Below are 27,893 nucleotides of genomic sequence, written 5' to 3'. Positions count from 1 at the left end.
AGAGAGAGCTAAGAAGAGCCAGGAGGGGACATGAGAAGTCTTTAGCAGGTAGGATCAAGGAAAACCCCAAAGCTTTCTATAGGTATGTCGGGAATAAAAGAATGACTAGAGTAAGATTGGGGCCGGTCAAGGACAGTAGTGGGAAGTTGTGCGTGGAGTCCGAAGAGATAGGAGGTGCTAAATGAATATTTTTCGTCAGTATTCACACAGGAAAAAGACAAAGTCGAGGAGAATACTGAGATACAGTCTATTAGACTAGACGGGATTGAGGTTCATAAGGAGGAGGTGTTAGCAATTCTGGAAGGTGTGAAAATAGATAAGTCCCCTGGGCCGGATGGGATTTATCCTAGGATTCTCTGGGAAGCTAGAGAGGAGATTGCAGAGCCTTTGGCTTTGATCTTTATGTCGTCATTGTCTTCAGGAATAGTGCCAGAAGACTGGAGACTAGCAAATGTTGTCCCCTTGTTCAAGAAGGGGAGTAGAGACAACCCTAATAATTATAGACCAGTGAGCCTTACTTCGGTTGTGGGTAAAGTGTTGGAAAGGATTATAAGAGATAGGATTTATAATCATCTAGAAAGGAATAATTTGATTAGGGATAGTCAACACGGTTTTGTGAAGGGTAGGTCGTGCCTCACAAACCTTATTGAGTTCTTTGAGAAGGTGACCAAACAGGTGGATGAGTGTAAAGCGGTTGATGTGGTGTATATGGATTTCAGTAAAGCGTTTGATAAGGTTCCCCGTGGTAGGCTATTTCAGAAAATACGGAGGCATGGGATTGAGGGTGATTTAGCGGTTTGGATCAGAAATTGGCTAGCTGTAAGAAGACAGAGGGTGGTGGTTGATGGGAAATGTTCATCCTGGAGTTCAGTTACTAGTGGTGTACCTCAAGGATCTGTTTTGGGGCCACTGCTGTTTGTCATTTTTATAAATGACCTGGATGAGGGCGTAGAAGGATGGGTTAGTAAATTTGCGGATGACCCCAAAGTCGGTGGAGTTGTGGATAGTGCGGAACTATGTTGCAGGTTACAGAGGGACATAGATAAGCTGCAGAGCTGGGCTGAGAGGTGGCAAATGGAGTTTAATGCGGAAAAGTGTGAGGTGATTCACTTTGGAAGGAGTAACAGGAGTACAGAGTACTGGGCTAATGGTAAGATTCTTGGTAGTGTGGATGCGCAGAAAGATCTCCGTGTCCATGTGCATAGATCACTGAAAGTTGCCACCCAGGTTGATAGCGTTGTTAAGAAGGCGTACAGTGTGTTAGGTTTTATTGATAGAGGGATTGAGTTTCGGAGCCATGAGGTCATGTTGCAGCTGTACAAAACTCTGGTGCGGCACTTGGAGTATTGCGTACAATTCTGGTCACCACATTATAGGAAGGATGTGGAAGCATTGGAAAGGGTGCAGAGGAGATTTACCAGGATGTTGCCTGGTATGGAGGGAAGGTCTTATGAGGAAAGGCTGAGGGTCTTGAGGCTGTTTTCGTTAGAGAGAAGAAGGTTAAGAGGTGACTTGATAGAGACATACAAGATGATCAGAGGATTAGATAGGGTGGACAGTGGGAGCCTTCTTCCTCGGATGGTGATGGCTAGCACGAGGGGACATAGCTTTAAATTGAGGGGTGATAGATATAGGACAGATGTCAGAGGTAGGTTCTTTACTCAGAGAGTAGTAAGGGCGTGGAATGCCCTGCCTGCAAAAATAGTAGACTCGCCAACTTTAAGGGCATTTAAATGGTCATTGGATAAACATATGGATGATAATGGAATAGTTTAGGTTAGATGGGCTTCAGATTGGTTTCACAGGTCGGCGCAACATCGAGGGCCGAAGGGCCTGTACTGCGCTGTAATGTTCTATGTTCTATTATGATCATGGCTGATGTGACTGTTATTTCAAGTCCACACTTCTGTCTATACTGATAACCTTTCACCTCCTTGCTTAGCAAGAATCTATCTGCCTCTGTTGCAAAAATATTCAAGGACTCTCTTTCACCACTTTTTCAGGAACAATGTTCCATTTTATATGGTTAAGCTCTGGCTTTTAAATACTGACCTCTGGTTATAGCTTCTTCCATAAAAAAAATTCTTTCCACAACTATCCTGTCAAAACTTTTCAAGATTTTATATATTTCAACTTATTTGTTACCAATGACTTTGCTACCCCTAGAATTGACTATTCCAACAAATTCCTAGCTGATCTTCCTGCCATAAACTTCAAGTCATTGAAAATTCTATTGCACAATTCGTAACTCACATTATGCCTCATTCACCAACATCCTGTATTTGTTGACCTAGTGGTTTCTGGTTAAGCTGGGAAAATTTCCAGACAACAACTGCCTGCCACTAACAGCAAGTTCCATAGCATGATTTGACAGTTTTTTAAAAAAAACTTTCTGCTCTTTAAACATTAAAAATATACAGCTGATGTAGTCAGTTAGACTTCTTTGATCGACAGGCCTTCTGGTGTAGCTTAGAAAAAAAAATTACTATCTATTCACACAGTTTCAATAGAGTTCTTTGTTGGCATTTCCCAAAAACTGTTATTACTGTTTAGATCAATATGAATGCTTGGCTGTGTTTCAAAGCCAAAAAGTCATTATCTTAGTTGGGATTTGCTGTGTGACTGACAGTTTAAAGATATTAATGGATTAAGTGTCGTTGATGTGGTTAGTCAATAGAATTTTAAATTTTTCAGGAGACTTAACATTTCGATTGGGTTTCAAACAATTTCTTCACTATGACGTATGTGAATGAGTAAACATTTTTTTCATTTCCACATGGGTCCTGAGATCTGCCATAATGAAAAATCAGTGAGTAGTTTTACATGGCATGTGTGGATTAGATTCCAATGGAGACATAGAGGGATCATTTGGGTTAGGTGGCTCAGTGATTAGCACTACTGTCTCAGCACCAGCAACCCGGGTTCAATTCTCACTTTGGGCAACTGTCTGTGTGGAGTTTGCACATTTTCCCCATGACTGCGTGGGTTTCTGCCAGGTGCTCCAGTTTCCTCCCGCAGTCCAAAGATGTGTAGGTTCAGTGGATTGGCCATGCTAAATTGCCCATTTTGTCCAGGGATATGTAGGTTAGATAGATTAACCGTGGGAAATGCAGGGTTACAGGGATAGGCTCGTGGGGGGCGAGTCTGGGTGGGGCGTTCTTTGGAGAGTCGGTGTGGACCTGTTGGGCTGAATAGCCTATTTTCACACAGTAGGGATTCTATGGGCTGTGAGTGACAAGGGCAATGGGACCTAACAGATTTGACACATCAAGTGTTGAAGTTCCAGAAAACAATTCTGGTACACCTTCTATAGGAAGGATGTTATTAAACTTGAGAGGGTGGAGAAAAGATTTACAAGGTGTTGCTAGGATTGGAAGGTTGGAGTTAAAGATTGAAGCTGAATAGGCAGGGACTCTTTGCCCTGGAGCATCGGAGGCTGAGGGGTGACCTTATAGAGGTTTATAAAATCATGTGGGGCACGAATAGGGTGAATAGCCACGGTTTATTTCCTAGGGGAGGAAGTGATGGAAGCGGATACAATTACAACATTTAAAAGGCATATGGGGGGGTATATGAATAGGAAGAGCTTAGAGGGATATGGTCCAAATGCTGGCAAACGGGACTATGTCAGCTTGGATTGTCTAGTCAACATGGACTCTATGACTCTAAAACCGAGGTGAGCCTTCTAGCCAGCCTATGTCAGTACTTGCTTGCTTTGGTGGGCACCTACAATCTGCTGTGAGATCGGTGGGGCCAACCATATCCCATCCTATCCACCTAGAGCAAACCGTGGAGGTAACAGGGCCCTTTAAATTGGGGAGGGTTTGTCAAGCAACTTGATGTACCCATTACGGTAACAAAAATCCAGCCCAGAGACATGCCTGAAAGCAACAAGAAACAATATTGAAGAGAGAAACTTTGAGTGAGCTGTTAAACAAAGGATTAAAAGAGAAATACTTGATTGAAGAGGGTATGAGAAAATAAGGAAGGGGAGAAATCGAGGTATGACTTTGTGAAAAGAGAAATAGAGTCACTAGCATTTGTTTCAGATATGATGAGATATTAAAAAAAAATCAGGTAAAGAAGCTTTGGTGAGGAGAAAATCACATCAATTCTGAATAGACTCTAAATTCTGAAGGGAAATGTAGTAGAAAACTATCTGCTGATTTGTTATCATCCAAGACAAATTTCATCCCTCATCGCACTGTGTGGATTCTATGATTCTACGATATCTCAAAGACTATCGAAGAAATGTTGTTTACAGTGCTTAACATTTTTTAAAATCAGTTTAAAAGGTAACACATAATACTTGCTAGAACATGCAATATGCATATAGCTCCCAAAGATAGCTTTATAGAATTAATATTGTGTATTCAATGATAAATTAAACAGAGTGTGTTTTTTGAGGTTAGAATTTGTTTTCGTACAAAGCCCATGAAAGGACTGTGGAGAGATGAATGATTTTGGAACTTGTTGGTATTAAAAATGCAACTGTACAAATCTTAAATTATCTTCACACAATTTCAAAGATAGAAATAAATCACTTTTACTGAACCAAAATGGTGCGTCTTCAGGATGTTTCCCAACTCGAATTATGTTGTTTGAATTTACTTCAGTCTCCCGGTTCTCAAGAATTTTGGGCGTGTAGAGATTCCTAAACTAGAAATCTATTAGGAAATTCTCCAGTCCCACCCAAGTTTATCAGGTTCAAGGTAGTTTGCTGATCACGTACTTTGCTAGTAGGCAAACAAGTCAAAACACAATTTAAAAGTATATAAATCACACTAATAGTTTGGATAAGAAAACCAAAGTAGCACCAACAGTTGAGCAAAATACATAATAGTAATTTTAAAGTTAAGTACCATCAGAGAATTACATAAGGAACTGGATATTTGAGACAGTTTATACTCATTGATATATCATTAGATAAAAAATATTCTGATTTAGTACAATTGCTTCCTATGAAAGAAAAAATTATGATAGCTACAATTACAATGTTGGTTCACTTGTATTGATACTTGATCTGTACATCCTTACTATGATCTGTCTGTACTGCTCGTAAACAAAACGTTTCACAGTACTTCGGTACACGTGACAATCATTCAATTAGCAATAAGCCTTAGGGCAGTAACTGGGGTATTGAAGGCCAATGCAGGGGCAAACCCACTGGCACAGCAGGTGAGTATTTAACTCTTAACCTCAGTAAGACTTGAAGGCAGTGTCTCTACCAGAAAGACAGAACGATCACAAGGGTCAGACTCCTAGAATGCATAGAAATGGTTTTGACAAGATATTAAATATCTGGTGACTGGGAAGGACAACCAGTGACATGCTAAAAATCTGTGATTGCAGTAGAAAGCCTGCTTTAGTGACTGCCCAAAGTATTCTTGTGAGTTATGAGAAACACTTCCTTAAAACGTTTTAAAAAAATCTTAAACTTGCCAGTGCCCCAAGTGCAGTTAGTCAGCTTTTTTGCTGGTATTTTGGAGAAAGTGTGGATACTGGATAAATACATCCCACAATGCATTGGGATGCACACACCACTTCAGTTAGGCCTCAGCTGTTCGGGGCAGCTTTTCTTTGTTTAACACCAGGCTAGTTAAAATACTACTAATTCCCTATCACACTATTCTTCATCAGGTAAGGCAGAATGCAGGGGGAAGACAAAGGCTCTTGTCCTCCCTCATACATCCAAAGTGAAGTTTCTTCTTGATTCCAGAATGGAGTGATGACAGACCTTGTAGGTAGCCCGTTTCACAAACCTGGGCTTGATACTAAAAACAACTATAAACCCTATGTCATGTTAAAGCAGATTTTTAAAATACTTAACTATGTTCTGTTTGAAACATTTATTTGTTGAACATGGATAAACACATATGGGAGGCATGGTGGCTCAGTGGTTAGCATTGCTGCCTTACAGTGCCAGGAACCCGGGTTCGATTCCACCCTCGGGCGACTGTCTGTGTGGAATTTGCACATTCTCCCCGTGTCTGCGTGGGTTTCCTCCAGGTGCTCCGGTTTCCTCCCACAGTTCAAAGATGTGCAGGTTAGGTGGATTGGCCATGCTAAATTGCCCGTAGTGCTCAGGGATGTGTAGATTAGGTGGGTTATTGTGGGGTGGGTCCGGGTGGGATGCTTTTAGGTTCGGTGTGTACTTGTTGGGCCGAAGGGCCTGTTTCCATACTGTAGGGATTCGATGATCTCAATGATGATCTACTTGTGCTCCAGAATTTGCCGCTCCTCAAGTCAAACTGTTCCAGTATAACAGCAACACTGGCATCTACTCAACAATGTGGAAACTATGTCGTATACACAAAGAGCAGGACAAATTCAAGCTGGCCAATTACTGTCCCATCAGTCTACTCTCAACCATTAGTAAAGTGACGGAATGTGACATCAACAATGCCTTCAAATAGCCACTGGCAACAATAACCTGCTCACTGATGCCCAGTTTGTATTCTGCCAGAGTCACTCAGCTCCTGACTTCATTACAGTTTTGCTCCAAAATTGGACAAAAGAGCTGAATTCCAGAAGTGATGCGAGAGTGGCAGCCATTGGTATTAAGGGCTGTTTATTTTGCCGAGTGTGGTATCAAAGAGCCCGAGCAAAACTAGAGTCAATGGGAATCAAGGGGAAAACACTCCATAGGTTGGAGTCACACCAAGCAAAAAGGAAGATGATTGTGGTTGTTGGAGGTCAGTCATCTCAGCCCCAGTACATCTGTGCACGAGTTCCTTAGTGTAGTGTTCTAGGCCTAATTATCTTTAGCTGCTTCATCAATGACCTTCTCTCCATTATCAGGTTAGAAATGGGGATGGTTGTCAGCAATTGCACAATGTTCAGCACCATTCGTGACTCCTCAGGGACAGAAGCAGTCTATGTCCAAGTGTGGCAAGACCTGGACAATATCCAGATTTAAGTTGACAAGCAGCAAATAATATTCATGCAGCAATACATATCAGTTGCAAAATGAATTACAGCAATTCTACAAGCTCCACAGACATCCTTCACAGTTCAATATGCTTCCCCCAGACATGGAGGTTGTGAATGCATTTGTTTTCAAGAAAAGTAGTTTGTATATACTTGTGCAGTTTAAACCTTTAATTAATAACCCTTACATCTTTGTTTGAGTAACATTTGCTTGCAAAATCAGTGTGAAGTGTCAATTTTGGCAAGTTCCAAGAATGGTTTTCTCCACGAGGCCTAGTAAGTTTTCTCATGCTGTATTTCCAAACTTGTCTCATCACCAGTGCTAGACCGCCCTGGGCTCCCTGCTGCCAGCACCATTTTTAAAGCCCAACTGTACACTCAGTGCTGGCAGTCCAGAGCTGGCCTGTGGCTTGTCTCTTTTGTCCCAGACACACCAGACAAAGGAAACTTGGAGCACTGCTTTGCAGACAGGGAAATGGAGATCCTGGTGAAATATGGATGGCTCAGCAGAAGGTGAACTTCTTCCACTGGGACTAACAACAAAGACCATAATGCCAGACCCTGCCAGTGCGTCAGTATGTCATGATCTACAACTCTCACAATCATATGTTACATCTTTGCTCACTCACTATATCCACTCCAACAGCCCACCCCTCCCCACAACTACTAATCCTGCATGGCCTCTTCTCTGCCCACTCATTCAAGACACTTCACCATGTTTCTCCCTCCTGCACCAGCACTAATAGCTGCTTTAGCCACTTCCATCTCATTCAATCTTTCACTTTGTCTCAATGAAGATGAAAGGATCCCACAATAGGACACAGAACCAGACGAGGTGGTGCAGTGCCTGGCATGTGGCTCCTCATCACCAAAGACAGGATTCTGTCGTTGGGCAATAAGAACTGCAACCATTCACATGGTGATGCCAAAACCACCATGTCCCAGCAATCAAGTTTAATACATTGTCCATTGTTGCGCTGCTCCCCATTTACTGCCATCGTGAATATACTCTTAGCATGTTCAAACCTCTACCACTTGCTTGCGATGTAGTCTCTCTTTTTATTTCCTGCAGGTACTAGTGGTATCTGCATGGTATCAGTGGTAGAGACGTTGGTCCATCAACACAACTCCTCCTCCAACTCTAAGTAAAAAGTCACAGATTCCTCAGAGGATGTACTGACAAGGCTGCATCCTGCACCCTCCACCGCATATTGGCAATCAATTGATGAGAAAATAAGTAAGAAAAAGGAGGTATATGATGCATACTGGAATAATAACAATAATAAGAAATCAGGAAGTGTATCTTAAATGCAGGAGAGAGACAGGCTGGAATAAGGAAGGCAAAGAGGAAGTATGAGGAAAGGATGACAGACTGCTCCAAAACAATCAGTAAAATATTTTTCAAATGTATTAGTAGTAAAAGATTAGTGAAAGATAGAGTGGGGCCCATAAGAAACAAGCAAAAGGTACGAGGAGGTACTAGGTGAATACTTTGCTTCTTTCTTTATTTAAAATAGAAGATGACAATGGCTCAATTGAAAATGTGGGTGTTGACCAACTGAGGCAATATTGTGATAGATAAAGAAGAAGTAAAAAGGCTGGTAGGACTCCAGGTAGAGAATTTGCCAGGCCCAGATTCGACACACCCTAGATTGCAGAGAGAGATAAGGGAGCAAATCGCAGAGTTGTTGACGGAAATTTTCTGGGCTTCTCTGAAAACAGGATTAGTTCTGGGGGACTGGTCTGGTAATACTATGGCGTTAAGAGATGAATTTGTCCTTTTTTTGTGAAGAAAGGTTTACACAGAGATGCCGAGCAGTCTGCTCAAAGTTAATGGAGTAAACAGCTTATGGGGCCTTGGGTTTTTTTTAAAAATTGGAACAATACAGCAGCCTGAATGGATGGGGTCAAGCTCCCACAGAACCAGGATTTTAGTTTTAACTTTCTGCAGTTGCTGGAATCTTGAAGCTGGTTGTGGAAGCTCTTTTCCCCTCTCTGTTACCGTTAAAAGCTGGTGTTTTCTCTTCCTGCTGCTAGAACTGCATGTGAGACAAGCTGTTTTACTGAATTTACCTTTGCTAAGGGTGTATTAATGGGATGTTACTATCTTGAAACAGTTAATTAGTGGTAGTTAATATATCAATTATTTGGTTAAGCATTCTGATAGTGTTACAGTTACGCCAATTCATTTATTTCATTTTTATTTTGTCTATATTTTAAACTGTAGTATAAAAATAAAGTGTGTTTTGCTTAATGTCAAGTAATTGACCAATCGAATTGCATCTGGAACCACAACGCCTTACACTTACCTTTAAAATTAGAAAATGTTAGGTCTAGACTACCTTCTTGATATATTTTGAGGGTATTTGGTCTGGTCTGTAACACTGAAGGATTGCAAATGTGGTGTCATTGTTTAAGAAAGGGGCAAAGGACAATCCAAGAAACTTTAGACCTGTCAGCTTGACACCAATAGTGGGAAAACTGATGGAGGCCACAATACACAATAAGATAAATATACACTTAGAGAAATTTAAGTTAATATTAGAAAGTCATGATGTGGAGGTGCTGGTGTTGGACTGGGGTGGACAAAGTCAGAAGTCACATGACATCAGGTTATTGTCCAACAAGTTTATTTGAAATTACAGGCTTTCGGAGCGTAGCCCGTTCATCAGGTGAAATGAGAGAGAAGCACGTAGAACACAGAATTTATGAGCAGAGAAATCAAAAGATCATACAAATGGTGTGAGTGCAGTGTCAAATAAGAACCTGGTGTCGTTCAACATGGACAGTCAACATGGTTTTGTCAAGGGCAGGTGATACCTGACAAATTTAATTTAGTTCTTTAACGAGGTGACACAGGCAGTGGACGGGGGTAGTGCTGTGGATGTTGTATATTTGGACTTTTAGAAAGCATCTGATATGGTGACGCATGGCAGGTTAGTTAGCAAATTAGAAATGTTTGGGATTGATGGGCCCTTGGCAGCATGGATTAGAAGTTGGCTAAAAGATAGGAAACAGAGGGTAGGTATAAATGGGCATTTCTCAAATTGGAGACAAGTTGAAAGTAGTGTTCCCCAAGGATTGGTGTTGGGAACCTTGCCTTTTCTGAATTATAGAAATTATTTGGAGATGGATTTTAAGGGCAAAATCCCTAAATTTGCAAATGATACCAAACTAGCGAGAATAGTGAATTCTGAGGATGACGCTGAGCGACATCAGAGAGACACTAACAAGTTGGCCAAATGGGCAGATACCTGACAAACGAATTTCAATTTAGAGAAATGTGAGGTAGTGCATTTTGGTAGAAGAAATACTGAGAGACAATACAGGCTCAATGGTACAACTTTGAGGGGAGCACAGGAGCAAGGGGACTTCAGGGTTCAAGTACATTATTCTCTGAAGGTGGCCAGGCAATTTGAAACCGTTGTTAAGGAGGCTAATAGGATCCTTGGGCATATAACTAGGGGTATAGAGTTTAAGGAAGTGATGCTATATCTTTACAAATCATTGGTCATACCACATTTGGAGGTCTGTGTTCAGTTCTGGGCATCTTATTTAAGGAAAGATATTAAAGCCTAGAGAGAGTGCAAAGAAGATACACTACACAATGATACTAGGAATGACAGATTTTTGGATACAGAGAAAGATTGGAGGTATTAGGCTTGTTCTCCTTGGAGCAGAGAAGATGAAGATGTGACCTTATTGAGGTGTTCAAACTGATGAAAAATCTTGACGGGATAAAGGATAAGATTCTGTTTCCACTAGTTGGTATGTCAGTAACTAGGAGTCACAATTTCAAGACCGTCAGCAAGACAGCTAGCAGTGAGATGAGGAGAAACTTCTTTACTCAGAGTTGTTAGGATTTGGAATGCACTGCCTGGGAGTGGTGGAGGTGAATTCCATAGGGGGTTTCAAAAAAAGAACTGAATATATATTAGATAGTGATGAATCTAGAAGACAACGAATATAGGGCTGGAGAATGGGATGAACAGAGTAGTTCTTTCGGGAGTCAGTACAGACATAATAGGCTGAATAACTGTAAAAGTCTATGATCCTACTTGGTGGGATAAGAGTCAGGGCATATTTTGGTGGGCACATCATACCATATCTTCATAGATTGTCGTGGGAGAAATGCCCCAGTTTGCTGGCATTCGATCTGCAGGAAAGCTGACGCCTTCGCAGTTACAGGCAGGAGAGGACCGTGTGGTGTCAATGATTAAGCATTTTTATTCAAATACACAAGTAGACACAGAAGCAGCAGACAGGTGTGACTGAGGGATTGGGACATCTGATTCAACTGTTGCAGGACTGCAGCAGCACTGCCTTCATCATGCTGCCTCAGGCATGCACGTATCTAGCTGCCTAAATGGTGCCTATGGGCAGGCCACACTAAGCCTGTCTAGGCCTTCTCGCCCAAGGTTCCTGACTAAAACTACGAGGTGAATGGGTTTCACAGTAGGGAAGCTCTCTCCATCCCAACTGTGAACCATGGCACTGCACAGACATGTAATGGGAGGGAAAGGAAGAAGATCATCTTCTGAGGGCACACAGTGTCACCTGCGCCACTTCATTAATAATATGTTCTCACATTTGTAAGTAGACATTTGCTGTTCATCACGAGTGAGGAATGTCTGTCTAGCCAAAAACAAATTTGAAGGTACAGAGCCTTGCCACCTTGTGTGCTACACAAGATTTCACAGTCCAAGGTCCGACATGAATAGCTCTTGTTTATGGAAATTTGGTCTGGGAGCTTGCAACTTTGGCAACAAGGATGAACCTTTCCTGGCTTCAACACATTATTTTTGCATCACAATCATTAGTGGGATTGATTCCTGATGTTGCATCATGTGGTCAAGGGTGCGCGGGGCCAAGATTTGTGGTCCATTGAGTTGGTCAATGCCAGATGTTCACAAACAGCATTTAGTGGTGTCAAAGAATAAAGAACAGAACAGCACAGGAACAGGCCCTTCAGCCAATCAAGCTGGCACCAATTCTTACTAAAGAGACGCCCTATGTTCTCCTCCAAATCTATATTACAATCAACAGGGGTCCCAGCACTGATCCCTGTGAAACACCACTGGTCACAGATCCCCAGTCAGAAAAAACATCCTTCCACCACTACTGCCTGTCTTCTATGACCAAACCAGTTCTTTATCCATTTTACCACCACACCGCAGATCCCATGCAAGTTCATGTACTGTATCAGTCTGCCATGAGGGACCTTGTCACAACCCTTGCAATAGTCCATGTAGACAACATACACCACACAGGTTTCATTGACCATCTTTGTTACTTCCTCAAAAAACTCAACTCCAGGTATCTTTCATCTGTACTGTATGGACGCATGTGTAATGTCCTTTGAAGGGCCTCATCGCTCGAAAGTGAAGCCCTCCTCCAACTCTCAGAACTTATCCTGCCCACTTCAGGCATGGTGGCAGTCATTTTCAGCTACATTGAGCATTTGTTATTTCCTTCATTCATTCACAGGATGAGGGTGTTGCTGGCTAGGCAGCATTTATTGCCCATCCCTAATTGCCCAGAGGGCAGTTAAGAGTCAACCACATTGCTGTGGGTCTGGAGTCACATGTAGGCCAGGCCAGGTAAGGATGGCAGTCTCCTTCTCTAAAGGACATTAGTGAACCAGATGGGTTTTTCCAGACAATCGACACTGGATTCATGGCCATCATTAGATTCTTAATTCCAGATATTTATTGAATTCAAATTCCACCAACTGCCATGGTGGGATTCGAACCCAGGTCCCCAGAATATTATCTGGGTCAACAGTCCAGTGACAATACCACTAGGCCATTACCTCCCCATGTGCATAACTGTAGAAGGAAATACTGGCTGCATTTCAAACAGTGAGCCCTAGACTCAGCCTAAAGTATGGCATTTTCCCATTTTATTAACAACGTTGTACTAAATGACTCCCTTTGTAATCCTGCCACTGGTAACAAAACAAGGCTTCCATTCAAAAAGATTTTGTGATATAATCAATGTGTTACTAAAAAGTAACATCTATGAAGAGATATTTAAGGATTTAATATTATTAAAAGTAGTAATACATGATAGATTGTTCCTTTTTGAATGGGAAATTTCAAACTTTAACAAACAGATGAGACTGAAGGCCGTTTATAGAAAATGATTAGAAGACTGAACTGTTTGGCATAAAATGCTGAGGCAACTCTAGCATTTTTGAACACCCAAAATCACATGCGAGTTTTTCATTTAAACAAAAATACTTACTATGAACTAAAAAACAAAAGTCCTTCCACATTAATAATAACGTAAGCTTGGTGAATCCTTCAGCATCGTATTCCACAACACCTCTGGAAAAGAAAAGAAAAAAATTAGTACCACTGAATCAAAGAAATATGAAGGATGCAAAACAAATTTACAAGAATGATGACAGAACCATGAGGTATAGCCATCAGCAAAAGGATAAATTGAAAAGACTGAAGAGTGACCTCATAAATTTCTAAAATTATGAATATTATTTTTAAATTATGGCAGATTCAGGGCAAGGAATTTTACACTCCGACAGGGACAGGAATTAATGTGGGCAAGTGTATTGATTTTTCAGTCCCGTCTCTTCCCTGAACTGTTTGCCCGGGGTTGGATGTGGTAAAAGGGGTGTTTTAGGGCTACCCTATTAGAGTCACCTAGCAGCAGCTTTATGGGAATCTGGAGCTCTTTAATTAACCTTGAGCAGCACACAGGCAGAACGGGACAGGATAGGTGCCCGGAGACAGTCTCCCAGTGACACAGCAGAATTCCAGATAGAATCGGAGGATAGGGATACTCTCTGGTTAATAATTTTATATTTAGAGAGAAAGGAAAAAAGAACACAGATATTATATTTTGCCATACAGTGTAGTCTGGTGACTCCAATTCTTAAGTATCAACTGGTCCATTAGCTGGTAATGCGATTCATAATACAAGTTAAGAAAATCGTAATATGAAAACAGGAGTAGGTCATTCAGCCTGACAAGCCTACTTTGCAATTCATTTAGATCATGGCCGGTAATCTACCGCAAAGCCACTTCTCTATATCCCTTGAAGCCATTAGTCTCCAAAAATCTACAAAATTCGCACTGACTAAGCATCTACAGCTCCCTGGAATACAGAATTCCAAAGATTCACTACCCAGAGTGAAGAAATGATTCCCTACTCCATTTCGGAGATTGCGTCACCTGGTTTTAAACTCACCACCAGCCTGTGGAAATCTCTTTTCTACATGCACCATTACACCCATTACAAAGATGCTTCATATTTAATACTTCTTGGAAGACAAGTTTTGAAGGATTGTGGGAAAAACTGATTTACATCCAGTTCTGCAGGAATGCCTGGAGTCATTTTTTTCAGAGATTGTCGAAAGACCACGGTGAACGTTGTAGATTTTTTTTGAAGAACAAAGTTTCCTGGAAGTCACCTGACTGGGTTATTCCACTGCAGACCCCTGTTGGGGCTTTTGCGCAGTGACTTGGATGTAGAGTACTTAGATATCTGGAAATAGTCGAGGAACGAGAAGCTTGTGAGGAAGGGCTGTGCAACTGATTTCTCCTATTCCTGAAATTCTTTCTTGCTGAGTTCAGAGTGAAATCTATTGGTACTTCTGGGAAAGCAATTGCAGAAACTTCTCAAAATTGTATTTCTTGAGCAAACTGCATGTCAAGACTCCAGAGACAACTGTGTGTGATAAGTGACCTGACCACACATGCTCGACCTCACATGCCACATCAGTGACAAACTTTTGAACATCCTACACTTTATCAGTACATTACGGCCTAAAAGTTTCGTTTTGTTTTGAACTGTTGCAGGGGGAGATCTTTTTTTTTCCCCCCTCTTTTCTTGATATGTGCGAGCACGTGTATTTGTGTGCATGTCTCATGATTGTTTTGAGGGATAAACATTCATACTTCTATATAACAGACTGTGTATGTTAATCAGTTATTGTATTTTCATTGAATAAGTTTTGTTTTGATAATAAGCCACTTGGCTGATAGATCTTTTTATTTAGAACTTGGTGTAGATATGCCAATTTGGTAATTGGGAGAAGTATTTTTACTTTATGTTGTGATCTGTGGAGTGACAGGATTACAGTGATGCTGCACTTGGTTGTAACATGCCCTGTGAAAGTTTTCTATGTTTCATTGAGATCACCTCTCATTTTTTGAGATTCCAGTGAATACAGGCCCAGTTTCCCCAATTTCTCCTTGTAAGATGATCTCAACATCCCAGGGATTAGTTTGGTGAACGACTGTTGTACTCTGTCCATAGCAAACATATCCTTCCTTAGATAAGGAGTCTAAAAACTGTACACAATACTCTATGTGTGGTCTCATCAAGACTCTATACAATTGTGACAAGACAGCTTTATGATTTGTTCCAATTTGTTCAAATATTTTGATTCCTAAACTGTCCTACAGAGATTATTTAGTCAGTTCAGGATATTTGTTTGAACTTACATATTAATTTGAATGGGCTGGAGCCCAATTTGCATTTTTTTGCAACTACCTCTTGAGCTTTGTGCCACATGGCAGGTAGAATATAGTGTTGTGATTTATAAGACAGGTACATCAAGAATAGGATGAACACAGCAGGCCAAGCAGCATCAGAGGAGCAGGAAGGCTGGCATTTCTGAAGAAGGGTCTAGGCCCGAAACGTCAGCCTTCCTGCTCCTCTGATGCTGCTTGGCCTGCTGTGTTCATCCAGGTCTACAGCTTGTTATCTCAGATTCTCCAGCATCTGCAGTTCCTACTATCTCGGATACATCAAGAAGGCAGGTCTTGAATACACTCTGGCTGGAACAAGGATTGAACCCTGTACTATGGGCACTAATTTGATCCACGTGATCCATCTAGCTAACTGAGCAAACCAGACCCTAAAGTGTCTAAATTGCTGTAGAAGAATGTGCTTTTACTATCAATTCTTTTTTGGAGGAATGGATAGTGAATGACAGAGGCTTCAATTTATTTCTATCATATGGCTGACAAGGAACCTCTCCCACACTTTTCTACCTCACGATAAAGGATTAACAAGATGACACTCAACCTGTTTAGTTGTGTTATGAATGTACCTTCCTTGGCTACCAGCTCCAATGGGACTTGAACAAGAGCTTCTGGCTCAGAGACTACCCACTGTGTCAGAAGTTCTTCTCATTTCGTACTATACAACAAACTTCCTAAATATACAAGTCAAACATGGTGTCCAATTCTCATTTTTCACCAATCATGCTTTCTTTATCTTACAATTCTGGCACTAGTGCCATGTTTTCCTCAATGTAAAGCTATTATCAAAAATTCACTATGAAATGTTTCACTGAACATTGGTAAATTTGTGGTCAGCAAGACCACAGAAGCAGTAAATGAATGAATTACTTAAATTTTGCATTGTGGTGTTGAGGGAGGAAAGGCAGAATTCTGCACTTCCTTCAAAAGTGTCCTTGAATTCTTCACATTTATTTGAGTGGAATGGGGATCATGGTTTAACATCTCAGTTGGAAGATAGGACCCTCCATAATGCTTCACTAGAGTATCTACTCAGATTATGCGCTCAAATCACGGTGGAGTTTGAATTCAGAACTCTGTTAGTCAAAAATAGTTCAAGTTGTAATAATGCAAGAGAAAATAAATATATTTTTATCCAAATTCAAGCAGTGCAGTATAAATATTTAAGAAAAGAAATTTTATTTGGTATTTTTGGGAATATAGCATTTTTCAAGACCTTCAGCTAAAACCAGAAAAATTGTTTTTACGGAAAATAATTGAAATTCCAAAAAAAATTCAGCAGCAGTAAGGTTATGACACAGATATTAATAACATAAAAACCAACATTCCTTCAAATACACCACTCATTACCATCCATGGTCCTCAAATGCCTCCACTAACAGTTTCTTTAAGTTTCTGCTACATTAAGCGGAAGACTGCCAAGAAGCAGTTCACTTTTACCTCATCCTAGAACTGCATTTTTGCATAGTATTGGCAGATTAGCTGAATTCATTCACATGCCTGAGTATTTTTGAAATGTTTTACTGAAGAAACTCAATGGGATGAATAATGTGCTCTTCGTATCATGAAGTTAGGGCCAATAATACTCAGGTACTTATCACACAAGATTGTGATGTAATGCTAGATCAGCTCATTTAAATTTTATCGTGGCACATTCTCACACAAATGTACAAGTGTAAAGGGAAGGGAAATTCTCAAAAGCAACTCTTAAAGGGGTTCAGCTCACACTTAAAGGTAGGTAACTACACTAAAGACCAAAAGATTGCAGATTGTCTGAAAGGATGAATTTTAAACTCCAAGGATAGGTTAGAACTAGAATTAGAATTTTTTTTTTGAATGAGCTTTATTGTCACATGTACTCAAATGAGGACAGTGAAAAGTGTACAAGTCGCCGCTTATAATCTTAGGTACAAAGGTACAGCTTTTTCAGTTACAGTTCTTTGAAAAATAGAGAAGTAAAAGAAGCCTGGCACTGCAGATTTTAGGAATAAATTATAAAATGGAAAAAAAAGAGTTCAGAACAACTATCTTCCCAAGCAGTCCATGCTGGCACCTAGCCTCCAGTCTGCACTGGGCCTTTAACTCCAGACTGTCTCGGGCTTCACCTCAGGATTCACGAGGCTGGGAGATCGCTCTGGTAGCACCTCGAGACTGGAAGTCCATGCTGAAGTCATTCCAGGCCAAGAGACCGCCAGTACTGTCCGAATACCACCACACTGAGCCGCTGGGAGATCGCCACGCCAGGCTGAGAGGACGTCATGCTGCGCCGAGAGGACTCTTTGCTGGGCTGGCAGACTGCCACATTGGGCCAAGAGACCATCATGGTGGGCCAGAAGGCCAACATGCCGGGCCTGCACTCGGTTCTTTGGAGTTGAGTGCGAACTAAAAGTGTTAAAAATCCTATAAAGATCTCAAACTATTTACACAAATTTTAACAGGCCAAGGTGAATTTTAACAGGCCAAACAGATGAACAAAGTGCTCTCTGATGGCATGTCACCTAGTAAAAACCTGTAAAGAGGCTGTATGGCTTCATTTTTACAGCATTTTTAAGACATGAATGCATGGGTTCGGGGTAGCATTTTCCATTGCTTGGAAAAAACCTAGCAGGTAAAAGGAGCGAGGAGGCTGGACCCTTAGTTAAGTAACTTCACTGCACTGTTTGTAAGCCAGTAGCAGGAGTGTTTCCTTTACATCTAAAAAGCTACTCTCTTTACAAACCAATTGGATCATTTTTCGCTATCTCACAACAAACCACCAATCTCCAACTCTTCTCACTTGTTCTTGATTTCTCCCTTCAGCTTTTTCTCCTATATTCCAATTTCTCCTGAACGTCTCATCTGTGTACCATTTTCCTCCTTTCACCTACCTCCTTTCTTAAGCTTTTGGTCATTTACTCCAGTACCTGTTTGCATGCTTGACGTTAAATTTTATTTGATAATGATTCTGTGAAGCACCTTGGGATGTTTTACTACATTCAAAGTGCTATACAAATGTAAGCTGTTGCTACTCCTGTACATTTTATTAGGAGGATTGAGAAGAGGCAACATGAAGTAAATAGTACAATTTTAAAGGGGATGCAGAGACAGAGAAGTAGGGTGCATTTTTAAGGCAACAGGCTAAGTTGAAATGGCCATCAGATATGCGTGGGATTCTTGGCTTTGGGATGGATGTTAAACATTTGGGAAAAGCATAGAAGAGATGCATTAGAAACTTACATCAGATGAGGAACTCCAGCGAAGTGGTAAGATTGGGCAACTTAAGGTTGTTCTCCTTGGAACAGAGAAGGTTAAGGGATGATTATATAAAGGGGTGTCAGAAATTATGAATACCTTTGATAAAATGAGGATAAAATATTCCTAAGGGCAGAAGGGTTCAGTGACCACAGAAGATAAACTTAAGGTGATTGGCAAAGAAAAATGAAAGGCAGCATAAGGGAGAATAAAATTGCTTAGTCAGCTTCTGTAAATTGGAATGCACTGTCTGAAAGGTTGGTTAATGCACATCCAACAGTAACTTTCAAAATGTGCGTTAGATAGTACTTGAGGAGTAAGAATTTACAGGGTATATGGAAAAAGTAGAGAAACTGAAGTAAATGGGTAGCTCTTTCGAACAGCTGACATAGCAGATGGGCCAAGTGGTCTACCCATGTACTATATCATTCCATAATTCAATGAAATGCCCAACAGTAAGCTGATATGGGCAGTAGGGTCTTCTCAAAGAGTAATCCAAATCCATTTCAGCCATACAAATGACTGAATACTTACTTGATAAACACCTGTAGCACTTAAAAACCTTCAAAAGTCAAATACTTATAGTCTTATCACTCCCAGAAATATTTAAATCGTGTCTAGGTCCCAGAATACAACCAGACAGAGCAAAGACTCAGGCAGCCACCATGGCAATATTACTGCTATCCGATGGCCTCTCCTGATTCAGCACAAGAAATTACTGTGCCATTTCCACTCCTACAGGCAGACTTTGAAATCCAGCAAACATCCTCCAGACATCCTCCTCCAGATTGGGAACCACGGAGAAGAAATATCGTTAGAAAGCAAAAGGCATACACCACACACTTTCAGAAAGGATGGGCAACTATCATCTTATTTGGAACAACACAGAAGTAGTGAAATAAATAGGTTGAAACTGCAGAGGAGGAACTAACAGTAACTGTTAATGATTGTGCAAGTAAATAACATGAAGGATGAAGTGTTCAGCATAATTTGCCTTTCTGGCAGTATTTCCTTTAGTATAACTACTCTTTTCTCACTCTTAGATTTATGCTCCAAAGTGCAAGGGGAATTTCAAATCCTTGTTAGCCTAATTTAATGCCAATTCAAATCACAACAAGATCCCTGAAAAATGGCTGAATATTCCCAAAGCCTGATAGCTTCTTTTGCAGAGAGCATCTGGATTGCTGTTCAGGTGGTCCAGCTGCTTTGTGGAGCCTAATCCCAAATGAAATATTTCTAGAGATGTTAACAATACTCAAAGATATGTAGAAACACTAATGCTCTGGGCTGATTTATCGAGCACAGAAGACATCAAGTGCTCTGAATGCCTTCATAGGAATCCTTCTACATTTTCAACTTTACAAAAATAGTAATGGGGGAGGAGGTGAAAGTGGAACTAGAAGGTGAAAGTGGGAGCGATTTGAAAGGGATCAGAATATTGCACTATCAGCTCTTATAGGACAACAAGTTTTAACATAACCTGAGATAGGAAGAACTGCAGATGCTGGAGTCAGAGATAACACAGTATGGAGCTGGAGGAACACAGCAGGCTAGGCAGCATCAGAGGAGCAGGAAAGTTGACATTTCGCGTCGGGACCAGAAACGTCCCAATACTGCCTGGCCTGCTGTGTTCCTCCAGCGCCACACTGTGTTAACACAAACCTGATTTTGGGTAGTCTGCATCTGACCAAAAAATAATGACCTGCAAATCAAGGTGAAAATATTTTTAAATCTGCTGTTGCAAATTATAGTTGTGTCTTTTCTCAGAACTATAAAGCCATTGCTTAAGTTATCCTGTAGTAACAATTAATTGTATCAAAATATAAACTTACGTTCCAAAGTGACTTAGAAAGGCTGCAATGTACTCTCTTCGTCTGTGGTAACCCTGAATGATGTACTGCACCTTGGTTTAAATAAAGCAAAAATGAATGTATATTAAAATATATGATATATTAGCAAGCCAAATAAAGACAGTAAATTCATATTTGGATATGTGATAAATTGTTTGAAACAAACAATGAAATGATCTTTGCAAAACGTATTGAGATGTTAGCACAGGAAAATAGGACTTCATTATCTCATACAAACTAGCAGCGTTAAACACTATCAGTCCCACCATTCTGCCTGGAAAGAAATTTAAGGGGGGTTGGGAGGGTGTGTGGGTGGTGTGCTAGTTTGCTGAAATCAAGGTACCTTTTAAAATAGGGATGCATGTTATTAAATTTGATTAAGAAAATAAAAACAGCATACAAGTAGAAAATAATTATTCTTACGAAAGATTATCGCCTAGAACGTTGTCACCATCCACCACAGTGCTGGGTATGTGGAATTAAATTTCAGCAAAAGCAGTTGATGAACTTGTTTATAAAAATATAGCTATATAAGACTGAAAATAGTGACGGTGTGTGATAAGAAGTTATTAGATTTTTAAATTCATTTATGGGATGTAAGCATCACTGGCTAGGTCAGTATTTAGTAGCCACCCCCAACTGCCTTGGAGAAGGTTGTGAGCTTCCTCATTGAACTGATGCAGTCCTCTAGCAATTTCTCTACACAGGTAGTTTATGACCGCTGCCTTACTGACCGAGGTAAAATAAGTTGTAAAGCAAGTGGCCCTTAGTACGAAGGCTTAGTTACACTGGAGAGTCAGGTGTAATAAGAGGACAAATGTAATAAATTACAGAGAGTAGACAGAGAGAAAAATTAGTACACAACCTACTGTTCAAGCAGAATCTATTTATTTTAAACAAATAGGAGGTATTGGAAGTATTAGAAGGTATGAAGGAGGATAAATCCACTGGTCCTTATCAGATATATCCAAGATCCCTGCAACAGGCTACAGAAAAAATTGCGGGGACCCAGGCTAATATATTTGCCTCATCGTTAGCCATGAGTGAGGTCCCAGAAGATTGGAGGGGTAGCAAATGTTGCGCCCATATTCAAGAAGAAGCAAAGAAAACCTGGGAACTATAGACCAGTAAGCCTAACATCTGTGGTAGGTAAGTTACTTGAGAAGATTCTGAGGGATAAGATATACATGCATTTGGAAAGACAGGGTTTGATTAGGAGTCAGCATGGCTTCGTGTGTGGGAGATCAAGCCTCACAAATTTGTTAGAATTCTTTGGTGAAGTCACCATGAAAGTTGATGAGGGCAGATGTAGTCTATATGGATTTCAGTAAGGCCTTTGATAAGGTTCCGCAGGTTAGATCACAAGGAATCCAGGGAGAGCTGGCAAATTGTATACATAATTGGCTTGATGATAGGAAGCAGAGAGTAATAGTGGAAGGATGCTTGACAGGTTGGAGGTCTGTGACTAGTGGTGTGCCTCAGGGGTCGGTGTTAGGCCCATTGCTGTTTGTTATCTACATCGATGATTTAGATGAGAATGTACAAGGCATGATTAGTAAGTTTGCAGATGATGCCAAAATAGACAGTATGGTGGACAGTGAGGAAGGTTATCAGAAATTGCAGCAGGATCTTATTCAGCTGGGGAAGTGGGCCAAGAAATGCTAATTGAGTTTAATATAAATACGTGTGAAGTTTTGAATTTTGAAAAGACAAATTGAGGTAGGAGTGTCATGGTGAATGGTACAGCCTTAAGGAGTGTAGTAAAACAGAGGGACCTTGGAGTTCAGGTGCACGGTTCTCTGAAAGTGGAGTCACAGGTAGACAGGGCAATGAAAAAGGCTTTTGGCACACTGGCCTTCATCAGTCAGGGCATTGTGTATAGAAGTTGGGAAGTTATGTTGCAGTTGTTACAGGATGTTGGTGAGGCCGGACTTGGAGAATTGTGTTCAGTTTTGGTCACCTTGCTATGGGAAGGATGTTATTAAATTGGAAAGAATGCAGAAGAAATTTACAAGGACGTTGCCAGGACTCAAGGGACTGAGTTATAGGGAGACTTTGTCTAGCTACAGCATAGGTGACTGAGATGGAGGGGGGTCATCTTATAGAAGTGTTTAAGATCATGAGAGGCATGGATAGGGTGAATGCACTCAGTTTTTTTCCCCGGGGCTGGGAATTGAGGACTAGAGGGCATCAGTTTAAGGTAAGGGGGGAGAGAATACATGGGAACCAGAGGGGAAATATTTTTACAAAGAGGATGGCACGCATATGGAATAAGCTGCCAGTGGAAGTGGTTGAGGCGAGTACATTAACAACATTTAAAAGGCATTTGGATGGATAGGAAAGGTTTAGAAGGATATGGGTCAAGTGCAGGGAAATGGGGTTAGCATGGATGGACATTTTGGTTGGCATGGGCCAGTTTGGGTCAAAGGGCCCATCTCCGTGCTGCAGAATTCTATGACTCTCTGAAAAGATAATAAAAGGTATAAAGAGTCAGTAGGAGATTGAAATTAGACAACGAGGCACATATTGAAACAAAAATCCAACAGCACATGCTTGATGGATCCTATGGTTCTTTCGGTATTGTTAAATTCCATTACTGCAAACAACTGGAGTAGAAATGCTGATAGAAAAAAATAGCTTGTCTGTAAATACAGGGATCATTATAACTAGACAGTAATTTCTTCCACAATTCTCTGGCTTCAGTCACTACTTTTCCAGGAACAAATTACGTATATGAACCTGATATTCCTCTGTCAATGGACAATGACTATTCCTCTGTCAATGGACAATGACTATTCTTTACTGTTCAATATTTATTGTGTCGTAAACTAATTTACAAGTAAACTGTTATGACCTTTGTTAGCACAGATGAGAATCAAATACTTCTAACTCAGCATGTAATTTCTGTGCACCTTTTTCAACATTCCTTCTCAGAATGCAAGCGTACTTTGCAAGGCAAATTTATTATCTATCCCTAGCTTCCTTGTGGTAATGCACCTTCTCTTGACTTTGTGGCAAATGATTTGAGTGGATTGCTACAGCAGTTCAGTTAAGAACTAACCACACACGAGACTGGAGTCACATATCACCCTGACTATCCAAGGTTCTTTCCCTAAAGGAAATTTGTGAACTGTTTGGAATTTTACAATCATGCTCACTTTTAGTGCTGTCAACTTTATTGGATCAACAATTAGTTATTTCTAATTAATCAAATTCTTATTTGATTTCATCCAGACCAGATTGTTTTGAACTGTTTCATTTGGGAGGAACGCTTGAGAAAAACTAAGAAGACTTTTCAAGGAGTGTTGTCCCCACGGGGCTCATTTTCAAGATTGTAAGAAAAAAAATCAGAAAATGAAATACTTTCAGTAGGTGCATTTCTGTTCAGCTTGTGCACAAACTGTGTTATATATATGATACGTTCATTTTAAATTCTACTCATCCAAGGTGAGTTTAGCCTTACACATACAAACTACTGGTTAATTAACTTTCCAGGGAAATTCATTCTGACTAATTATTTCAAACTAGAACAGTTGTTGTAGGCGGTCTTCCATTTTATCTGTCCTGACTGGACATAAACCAATACTTGTGTACGCATACTGATGGCACAGATCAATGAACAGATGGCTGAACTTAAATATCTACATTGTAAATTCCTATATCTTAGTCACATTATCACTGTGTAGTGCTAAACTCAGACCAGATGATTATGGTCAGGGCAACATTATTCTCATGGCCATTTTCTGAGTAGACCTAGCACAGCCTGTTGGCCCTTGGGAAGCAGAAAAGGAGTGAAGAGCTATAGGAACATCCAAATTAGAACCAAGACATTTGGCCCTTCAATCCTGCCCCATCAGTCTATAAAATCAAGGTTATCTGTTTGTGCTCCAAATTCCACATTCCCATATATCCCGACAACCTTCGATTCTCCTGGTAAACAAGAATCTACCTAGCTCCACTGTAAAAATATTCAAGCACAAGCCTCCACTGCCTCTGAGGGAGAGAGTTCCAGAGTCACACAAACCTCTGAGAAAAATTTCCTTCAATGTCCTCAAAGAGCAACCATGACCCCCAATTTTAAAACAGCGTCCCTAGTTCTGGTCTCACTCACGATAATAAAGTTCCTCTTCACGTCTACTTAAGACATTGTCATTCAGGATTTTAGAAACTCGAATCAAACCAAACTTGCTTTTCTGAGTTCTAATCAGGACAAGCCTAATCTAACCTCATCTTTCCTCATAAGTCAACCCACTCATTCCAGGAATCAACTGAGTAAACATCCTCTGAACCATCTTCATTACATTTTTCCTTAAAAAGGGAGATCAAAACTGCACACAGTAATTGAGAAGTGGTCTTACCAATGCCCTGCATGTTTACGTTCAAATTATCTCGTGAAGGCTAGCATTCCACTGGCCTTTCGATTACTTGCTGTACCTGCATACTAACCTTTTGCGACTCATGCACTCCCTGTGCACCTCAGAATTCTGCAGTCATTCTTCATTTAAGTAATGCTATGCACTTCTGTTATTTCTGCCAAAATAAATGACTTCATATTTTCCCCATTTTAAACTCCATCTGCCAAACATTTTCTCATACCTAACGGATCAGTCTGCATTCTTGTTATTCTCACTTATCTTTGTGCCACCTGCAAATTTAGCCACCATGCCTTCAATCCCTTCTTCTAAGTAATTCATATAAAAATTATGCCACAACATGAGTGTTCCCACTCATCATATTTTGCCAATTATGAAAAAGATGCACATTTGCATAACTGTTTTTGGTCAGGCAGCAAAATCTTCTATCTAACCTAATACATATCCCCTGTACGATGAGGTCCACTCTACACAACAGTTTTTAATGTGGAATCTTGTCAAAAGCTTTCTGGAAATACATCAACCGATTCCCCTTCACCCAGAGAGTATATTACTCCTTCAAAAAGTTTCCAATAAATTGGTTAAACAGATTTCCCATTCACAAAACCATGTTGACTCTTCTTGGTTACCTTAAGTTTTTCCATGAGCCCAGTGATAATCTCCTTGATGATTGATTCTAACACCACCCCATGACAGACACCAAGCTAACTACCGTTTCTTGCTTTGTGTCGCTCCCTTGTATATAGAGGAGATATACTTGTTACTTTCCAGTTTAATGGAAACTTTTCAGAATCTAATGAAATTTTGAAAATAAAGGTGCTAGGATGAAGACCATCAAAACTTGGAGATTTACCAACTACAGTTCCATCAGTTTGGTCAGCACCACTTCTCTAGTGATTATAATTTCACAAAACTCCTTCCTATCTTCAACCCCCTGATTTAGGGGTGTTCTGGGATCATTTTTCTCTGTCGCTTATAGCGAAAACAGAAGCAAAACGATTAATCAATACATGTGCCATTTCTTTATCATCTTGTACTAACTCTCCATTCTCACCCTCTAGACGGTCAACACTCACTTTACTTACTTTATTCCTTCTGAGATAATGATAGAAAACTTTCCACCCACCTTTCCATGCCTAGCTAACTTCCTTTCATGCTCTAACTTATTTGTCTTAATTAACATTTCAGTCATTCCTTGCTGTCCTTTGCATTCTGACCTGCCCCTCATTTTTGCACAATCATATACTTTTTCCTAATATTTGATGTTCTCCTTAACTTCTTCAGTTAACCACAGATGATGGATCTTCATCTTGGAATTTCTATTTATAGTAGGAATTTTTACATACAAAAAGAATGTACTTATCCCAGATATTCTAAAATATCTCCTCAAAGATCTGCAAGCGATGTTTCTATTGATCTATCTCCTGGTTTATTATGCCAGTTTACTTCAGCAAGCTCAGCTTTCATGCCCACACAGTTGCTCATTTTTAACTTCAAAATTTTTGTCTTAGATCCACTCTTCTGCTTTTCAAAATGGATATAAATTTCAATCATATTCTAATTGCCATGCCCAAGAGGTGATTTTACATTGAGATTACTAATAAATCCTGTCACATTGTGTAATATAAAATTTAGCACAGCCACTAAAGGTCAATTCCAGAATGTGCTATTAAGAAATTGTCTCAAAAACATTTTATAAACTCATTAGGGCTACTATTAGCAATCTAATTTTTCCAGTTTACATGTAGAGTCATAGAGTCAGAGACCTACAGCACGGAGACAAGCCCTTTGGCCCAAACTGGTCCATACCGATCAAAATCTCCATCCATGTTGACCCCATTTCCCTCCATTTGGCCCATATCCTTCTAAACATTTCCTATCCATGCATTTGTCCAAATGCCTTTTAAATGTTGTTAATGTACTCACCTCAACCACTTCTGTTGGCAGCTCATTCTATATGCCTACCACCCTCTGTAAAAAAAAGTTGCCCCTCAGGTTCCAATGTATTCTTTCTCTCTTACCTTAAACCGATGCCCTCTAATCCTCGATTCCTCAACCCTGGGTAAAAGACTGAGTGCATTCATCCTAGCCATGCCTCTCATGATCTTATATAAGATCCCTCCTCAGTATCCTACGCTCTAATGAAAAAAGTCATTACTTGTCCTACCTTTCCCTACAACTTAGTACCCGGAGTTCTGGCGACATCTTTGTAAATGTCTTCTGCATACTTTCCAGTTTAATAACATTCTTTCTATAGCAAGGTGACCAAAACTGAACAAAATACTCCAAATGCGGCCTCACCAACGTCCTGGACAACTGCAACATAACTTCTTAACTTCTATACACAATGCCCTGACTGATGAAGACTAGTGTGCCAAAAACCTTCTTCACTGCCCTGTCAACCTGTGACTCCACTTTCAGAGAACCGTGCACCTGAACTCCAAGATCCCTCTGTTCTACTACACTACTTAAGGCCCTACCATTTGCCATGAAACTCTTATCTTGGTTTGACTTTCCAAAATGCAAAACCTCACATGGTATGGTGTCCTTCATTGTTAACATATACACAATATCAAATAGATACAGATCTTGGTGGTTAAAGGTGTACTAACGATATTGCATAAGTGTTAGTCAGATTTTCTCAGTTAGTTTTCTCAGTTAGTAATTCAGCATGTGGTTGTTACCTGGTCTGCCACAGTAATGTCCTTCATGGAACAGAGGCACAAGGCTGCATTGCAGTTACATTTGCAAATTAATTCAAGATAAATGATGTTGCAAGTTATGTACTAAACTGACATCAATCACATGAATACAAATAACAATCACTGATTTGTTTGAAAAGTAAGATCTGGTAGGGAGAAATTAAAGTTCCAATTAAGACTGCATCACAGATCAGCTAACAGCCGAGGAAAAGCAGAGTCTGGTTCCTGAGATAGCAGGAACTGCAGATGCTGGAGAATCTGAGATAACAAGGTGTAGAGCTGGATGAACACAGCAGG

General features: G+C 40.4%; 1 protein-coding gene across 1 annotated transcript in view; it reads right to left on the bottom strand.

The window, feature by feature from the left end:
• Positions 1-27,893, bottom strand: part of babam2 (BRISC and BRCA1 A complex member 2) — a 187,484-nt gene that overhangs the window by 20,907 nt on the left and 138,684 nt on the right. Inside the window, exons 11-13 of the mRNA XM_048596535.1 lie at positions 25,971-25,978; positions 20,504-20,574; positions 13,177-13,259 (exon numbers count right to left, since the gene is read on the bottom strand). Coding sequence (XP_048452492.1) covers positions 13,177-13,259; positions 20,504-20,574; positions 25,971-25,978 — 162 coding nt within the window. The remainder of the gene's footprint in view (positions 1-13,176; positions 13,260-20,503; positions 20,575-25,970; positions 25,979-27,893) is intronic.

This window comes from Rhincodon typus, chromosome 5 (assembly GCF_021869965.1).
Source record: "Rhincodon typus isolate 14 chromosome 5, sRhiTyp1.1, whole genome shotgun sequence".
Classification (NCBI taxonomy): Eukaryota; Metazoa; Chordata; class Chondrichthyes; order Orectolobiformes; family Rhincodontidae; genus Rhincodon; species Rhincodon typus.
The sequence above is the reverse complement of the archived record's forward strand: the minus strand, read 5'-3'. Positions and strand labels throughout refer to the sequence as shown.